Source organism: Oncorhynchus mykiss, chromosome 5, assembly GCF_057628025.1.
Source record: "Oncorhynchus mykiss isolate SJ-2025 chromosome 5, ASM5762802v1, whole genome shotgun sequence".
Lineage (NCBI taxonomy): Eukaryota > Metazoa > Chordata > Actinopteri > Salmoniformes > Salmonidae > Oncorhynchus > Oncorhynchus mykiss.
The window spans coordinates 89584821-89592320 of record NC_143026.1 but is presented as its reverse complement, the minus strand read 5'-3'; the positions used below and the strand labels follow the sequence as shown (position 1 = coordinate 89592320).

At 40.5% G+C, this 7500-nt stretch overlaps 1 protein-coding gene across 2 annotated transcripts; it reads right to left on the bottom strand.

Annotated features, from left to right (window-relative positions):
* Positions 1-1017: 1017 nt before the first annotated feature.
* Positions 1018-5549, bottom strand: LOC110524814 (uncharacterized). 2 transcript variants are annotated; one of them, XM_021604724.3, is made up of 5 exons: positions 5395-5549; positions 2776-2847; positions 2376-2463; positions 2074-2165; positions 1018-1945 (listed from the first exon to the last, which is right to left on the bottom strand). In XM_021604724.3, exons 1-5 carry the CDS (start codon positions 5434-5436, stop codon positions 1904-1906), a joined length of 336 nt encoding a protein of 111 aa, XP_021460399.1. In that variant the 5' UTR covers positions 5437-5549; the 3' UTR covers positions 1018-1903. The 2 variants fall into 2 exon arrangements, with proteins under 2 accessions (XP_021460399.1, XP_036834734.1); XM_036978839.2 differs by having other exon boundaries at positions 2376-2460.
* Between the last annotated feature and the right edge of the window lie 1951 nt (positions 5550-7500).

Sequence of the window (7500 nt, the reverse complement as noted above, 5' to 3'; positions counted from 1 at the left end):
GAGTTTGTCAAATTTCTGCTCTGTTATAGCTGCCCCAGTTTGGTGGATGCCAGGAGAACGCTACAAGCCCAAATGCATAGTGCCAACTGTAAAGTTTGGTGGAGGCGGAATAATGGTCTGTGGCTGTTTTTCATGGTTCGAGCTAGGCCCCTTAGTTCCAGTGAAGGGAAATCTTAACACTACAACATACAATGACATTCTAGATGATTCTGTGCTTCCAACTTAATGGCAACATTTTTGTTTGGCCCTTTCCAGTTTCAGCATGACAATGCCCCCGTGCACAAAGTGAGGTCCATACAGAAATGGTTTGTCGAGGTCAGTGTGGAAGAACTTGACTGGCCTGCACAGAGACCTGACCTCAACCCCATCGAACACCTTTGGAATGAATTTGAACGCCGTCTGCGAGCCAGGCCTAATCGCTCCAACATCAGTGCCCGACCTCACTAATGCTCTTGTGGCTGAATGCAAGTAAACCCATGCAGCAATGTTTCAACATCTAGTGGGAAGACTTCCCAGAAGAGTGGAGGCTGTTTTAGCAGCAAAATGGGGACCAACTCTGTTATTGCCCATGATTTTAGAATGAGCAGGTGTCCACATACTTTTGGTCATGTGGTGTAGCTGTTAAGGGAGGACAATAGAGTTGTATTATGTGTGTTTGGGATTATTATTATTTAAACATGAGGTAATTGATTGTTGTAATTATATGAAAATTTAAATTTTGAGCAGATTAATAGCTATATTACTTTTTTTCCCTTCTAATCATCAATGTCAAATGAAATGACACAGTCCTTTGGGCTAATTTTTTTTTTTCTAATCATCAATGTCAAATTAAATGACGCCGAATCCATTGGGCTAATAATAGTTCTCAATTATGTCCCTGGCTATGTCCTAGAAATGATAACCCATAAGAGAATGCAGTCGTTGTGGTGTTGGCCAAATAGCACTGCTCGTATATATTTGTATTGGTGTGTTTCACTGTATTTGGTGTTAAAATAATTGTTTATCGGAAGGAAAGGATTCACTCAGGTAAATTTATTAAATGCAATATAATTTACCAGATCTTGAAGTCTTTATGGCATGAATAATTTACAATGGTGTACAGTTCAAACAGCTCAATAAAACACATGAACAGCATATCTGAAAAGGATACTTTTATAGATTATAGAGCCAAAAAGCTGTATGTTGATGTTCATAGTTGAGGAGGTTGACTGTAACATAACATTATGAAGTCTCATCTACGACGGGTCAAAAAACTAAAGAAAATTTCAAAAAACAAACAAAAAAAAAAACTAATCAGAAGTGCTCACAAACTAAAATTCTGGTTTATTGTCTTACAACAAATTCACACGTACATTGAACAGGCCACAACAGACAGCAATTTAAACGACATAAGAGAAAAGACACCTCTTTTCTTTGGCCTTGCCATCTCATACAAACCAACTACGTATGGTACAACTAAAGTACAAATACAAAGTTACTGGAATGCTTTAAATTTAATTGTTTTCTGAAATTTGTACAAGTTTGTGTTGAGATAACATGACATGGTCAAACCACAAGTAAAGTCTATTTCATAGAGAAGCATCAACTCCAAAGCACCGTTTGGTAACCAGAGATCACTGTCGAAAAATGGCTGACCTCCTAACAGTATGTACAAAAATATAAAATGTAAATAAAAATACAAACAAATTCTCCTTTTAAAGTACTGTATCTTGTTAAGAAGGTAGAACTTTGAAGTCTTGGGTATTCTAAAAAATTTGCAGTTGGGTGTGTGTGTACACGGACGTTGGGTGTGTGTGTACACGGACGTTGAACTCTACTTGATGATGACCACAGTTTCCCTCCAAAACGCTCGGTGGTCTAGGAGAGAGGTTACAGGGGCTTCCAGCGGGTTGAAACACAACTCTTAATCATCATCGGTTTTCTGCTTCTTCGTTCCAACATCCTCCTGTAAAAGAAATTAGTAAAGATTACTTATTTCCATTTAAAACAAATAGAAATATATTTTTTGTTTGATTTGAAAATTAAATACCAAACAAATACAATAAGGGTAAATTTGTAAAGTTGTTATATTACCTCATCATCATCGTCATCGTCGTCATCATCTTCCGCCGCCCTCTTGCCTGCGCGACCCTCGACCTCATCGTCATCTTCATCGTCTTCGTCGCCTACAGAGACAGATAGAGAGGGAGACAGGTTTAGATTATTGTAGTTACGGCGTTTAACAGATAGAGGGCGCTCCAAGAAAACAATTCCCCAGGCGATCTGCCTCAGTACTTTAGCAGCAAATAGACAGCACTGCCACTAGGTGCATATGTCAACATGAAATGGATACTCTATCATCATACATAATGTTGTTGAGAGACCGGACCACTTACCCTCAACATCCTCTTCCTCATCCTCCTCCTCTCCCACATCCTCCTCCTCGTCTACATCCTCTACATCGCCATTCTCCTCAGCCTCCTTCTGGAAAACAACACAATATATCAGATACATAGAATCTGTACGTCTCCAGGGGAAAAAAAATCCATGTTGAATGACAGACTGTACTCATTTAGGAGTGAGGGTAATAACCAGGGAATATCTTATTTGTAATAAAAATGAAAGAAAACATGACTTGTCCTCATGGAAGTATTTCTACAAATACCTTTTTCTAAGGACAGTGAAGAAGACAGGTGAGGACAGGGAGACAGTAACTGATTGCCATATGAGCCCATCTTAAAGGTAAAGTGGTGAAATGGGTCAATTAAAGGTAATGTGTTAAAGGTGAAGTCTTACAGCTTTTTTCCCATTGGCTGGGGCATCTTTTCCATTTTCTGCCTCCTCAACAAGCTTCTTCTCTTTCAGGTCCTGGGGGGAAAGTGAAAATGAGAGAATATGTTTGATTTATATGCCATGTGGCACATGGTGGTTCAAATATATATCACAAGCCCATCCAATCAATATTTTATGCCTTAAGATTTATTTTTCTAGAGTTGGTTGTCGTTTTAAAGACTTCTAAACGAGCGGGAACAAAAATGTTTTCACACCCCCGCCCACCTACCCGCTTTCCCTCCCTCCACCCTCGCCTAAACTTGTAAAGCATGCTTTCGTTTTTTCTTTGAAAGGCGACACTTTGATCCTAAACCTTCTATTGGTTGCTTTTCTTCTTTACACCCCGCCTACTTTTGGAGCTCTAATAGAAGTGTTGCAACCTGACACCAGTATGGAGTAGCGAACAAAGAGCATTGTAGTTCAGTCAAGGACTCATATAATGGGGCTCTATGAAGACACGCCCGGAAAAAGACTACAATTCCCATTACACCCTAGTAGGTTATTCAGCCAATAAGAGCCTCTAAACGAAAGCTACCAGAAGGAGGCTGACTAAATTAACTCCAGGGAAAGGAGACAATAAGACAATAGCGCCTAGAAGGGATATGCGATTCGTCGACTTTCCATTCTGTAAATGAGGACAATAAGGTTCCTAATCAATCAAAACCATTCTGATTGGGTGTTGGTGTTGTATCAAGGGTCTTTATGATAAGATCAGGCTATGTTCAGGCCTATTCACTTGAAGGACAAAGGCACTTTTTTTTCTCCAATAGCCTTTTTTAGTGCCCAATAAATAAAATATAGATGTTCTAAGTCTCGTTCGTTTTAACCTATTCCTATGAGGAAATCTCTATTGATGAATTAGTTTTGAGTAATGCTGAGCCCATAAGCCGGTTAGCAGCTACATCTCTCCTGTACCCGCCTCCTTTCAACATCACCTTTACGTGCCAATATTGTATTCTATAGCTATAGGCAACAACGCACAGCGATGGAAAATAAGTATAATTTTGAACCTGTAGGCTAACAGGCAGACGTCAACATACTCGATTTTTTTTTTCAATTACCTGGGATCGTTTGAACAGCTTATGGCAAGGGATAAAAGATCAGTAACCGCAAAAACGCAATTCAGCGCGCAATTGGTTCAGCAGGTCGAGGCTCTAAAAGCAGCGCTTTGCAATGTTTAATGAAAAACGATGCCTTCAAGATGCAATGCTAGTTTATCGTGAACGCTCAACCCACGAACCCCCCCCCCCCATCTCTCTCTTTCTCTCTCTGAATAGGGTTACGCCGTGAAGGAACCAAAGAGAGAGAGGGAGAGAATGAACACTTTCACAGTTAAACTTTTCGCTCACACACGTCCTACACTGGGTGTTCACATCGGCATTACGCGCCGCCAAAGCCCGCATATACACTCACCTAGTTCTATTTATCACAAGCTGCCGCTGGAACCAAGTCAACATTTATTTTCTCTCTAAAGACAAGCAAAGGAAATACTGTCTGTCCGCGCTTTTTTTCATACAAAGAATGTCTAAATCTAAGACAGTATCCAAACAAATAACCCAAGAACAGAAGCTGTTCCAAATCACACACAGACATATCATTTGGTTTACAAGCCAACTGATGCTGTTAAACGGGAGACTCCGGAGCTCGCGTTGAGGCTCCGTCACATTGCGCACAGACAGACAGAAGCTTGGTGGAACGAATGTACACACCGCCGGGCTTATCCATGTCAATACAGCCGTGAATCACTGATTATAAACACACAACTAGAAGACAGGAATCGCTATCCCCACTCCATTTACAGTTATGCAAAATAATTACTCCCGTAGTTTACTCATCTCGTACTCAGGTCGGGTATAATTTTCATGTTGGTTCCGTTATTAATCCTTTACGCGCAATTTAAATCCCTTTCACCACATTCTGAATTCTAAAAGGCGCGAGGCTTTTACGTCCGAGCCATTCCCCATAAACTTCCACATCAATATCATATAATCAATGAAAACAGCCTCCAAAAACAATGGGATCTATTCAAGTAGCAAGTTATGACAGACCCGGTGCGCGGTACGAATTTGTCGATTGGATCAATCAATTGCAGCCTCGACCAGCAAATACAATGTAGCCTATAAAATGAGAAGTATACAAAGCGAATTGATCAACACGACAAAGCAGAAGTATGTGTGTGTGTGAATGAGTTCTTCAAACGAGCTTCAAATCCGTGCTCAACTGAACAGACACAGTAGTATAAACAAAGAAACGCGCGCAGACTTGTACTCTGGGCAATAAAAGCATCGCAGCTTGCTGTTAATGTTTCAGTAGACTGGTGAGCGCAACTTCGGCGTACTCATTGTTAGGCTAAATTTTTATCTAATATCATAGGTCTCCAAAAAAAGTGTTTTCATTCCTACATCCGCAACAGAAGCCTCATCCAAAACCAGTTAGATATGATGAAGCTCGGATAAACACTTGTTCCAGTTTCCTATAGTTGTTCTCCATTCAAAATATTCCGTCCGGAATAGATTTGAATGAAAGAAAGTGTAGAAATTGTAATTTATCCATCGCTCAGGTCACAAATTGCCCTCCACTTACCTTGGCAGAGATCTCCTTCTTGTCGACTTTTGTGTCAGCCATGTTTCTGTTTTAGCCTAATGTAACAAATGTTATAGGGGATCAGAAAAAATAATGATACGATCCACTCAGTCCCACCACTGCAAAAGAAAAAAAAGACTTATAGTGCCAGTGGCAACCTGGCCCGACCGGGGAGCCTTTAATATAGAGTTGTGGGCGGAGTCGAGGCACGGCCAGTACGTTATGATTGGTCCATAATTTGGACAATGTCTAGCACTGATTGGTCCGAGGGGAACAATGGACAGTATTTTCAGAGAGGCGCGCACGCCCCCTAATCAGCCTCTCCGAATCATTGCAGTGACGAGTGGCTGGCCGTCCCCGCGCGGGGATTGATGACCCGCATAGCATACTTTCTGTCAACACAACACAAGATTAAACTTGTCAAAGTGGACAATTCTCGCGTCAGGACGTAATTTAAGCCGAATTTCGATTGCAAACCCCACATAAATCCAAATGTGGACAGACTATTGCATTTGGCAACATGTAACACACACACATTCGTAGTTGTTACATGTAACCTTATCACTTGTAGTCTATCCTCATCAATCACCATGTTATTCAAGGTTTATTACATTAGGTGCTGCTTGACCTTGCATGCATTTTCATTTAACTGATAGTCTAGTTGGCTAAAATACATATATTTAAATTCTGTATGATGAACTAATGTTGTGAAGAAATGTAACAACTTCAAATGGGTGAACTGGATGCAATGATTTAAAAGATCTTCAATGGCTTATTGCGGCATTTAGAGAACGAAGCCTAGGCTATCTCTAGTTTACACACGACAGACTGACAGATAGCTCCCCTCTCCTCCTCCCCCTTTAGAGCAGCCCCTCCCCCCCCTCTCTCTCCGCACCCCCCTTTTCCATCGGCCCCCCTCCCCCTCTTTTAGCTCTCTCTCGCTCGCGCTCTCTCTGGGAGCCGTAATGCGCTTGCGCCACGTGCGGCGGGTAGAAGCGTCCATTTTCCGGCTCAGCCACCATTGTGTGTATGAGTGAAGGTCGACGCCACAGAGAAACAATTTACGAGATGTGTAGAGCATTTCTGAAAGATGTGTAGAGCATTTCTGTTGGAGGATGAATTGTTTAGAAATAGCATCTCAATCGTAAAATAAAATACTAGGCTACTTTACGCACATATTTTATGGACACTGCGCAGAAATTAGCCATAACAAAAGGACTCAGAAAAAAAAGAAATAAAATAAGACAGAAGCTTCCACATTGTCAGAAAATAAGTGCAATAATGTTGCCTAGTGATTCCATTTACGCATGAGTGCACCATTGAGGTAGGAGAGACTTACCTCACCAAAATGGCTTTTTCCAAGTGCCATATGTCGTCGTGGTTGTGAAAGAACTAACCTCATTGGTAGATTAACTGGAGCAAACATAAACTTGACGCTTTGCGCCCATGGATTGGATAATCTGACTGTCAATCAAATGTAGTACTCCACTAGAGTTGTTTTCAAAACCCGGAGAGTGGATTTAAAACAAATAAAAACAACTCAGTACTGAAGAGCAGAAAGTCACTAGATGATATGTTGTTAATGAGCTATTTTGAATTAAGAAGGTCTTTAAACATGGCCTACATAGACACGTTGTTAAATAACTATTTTGATGACATTTTGTTTTTTTAAATAGCCTATTTAAACAGTTGGGCTATGCACAATGTTGTATGATCCCACAAACACAGGGCACTGATGTCAGTACAGTTATCAGCTCTACAGTTGTACTTAGGCCATGTGTATTAGATGTTTGCCCAAAACATTTTGCACTTGTTATTTTCAGATGCTAATATATATATATATATTTTTAAACATGATGGAAAAAAAGTTACATGTTTTGTGTGTGTTAACAAAAAATATTAAACATTTGCCAAAAGTTTGACTGTATGTTTGCAATATTGTTGTGTAGACTAATATGTATGTGCATGTATGTATTCAATAATCAGAACAAGAATGTGTTAACTTTGTAATGAGCTGTTGGGTAGCTGTGGCTGTCTAAGGCTGTAATGTGTTAAAGTGCGTTGTAGCAGTGAAAACCTCTATTCCTCACAAGGCCCCAATGGACT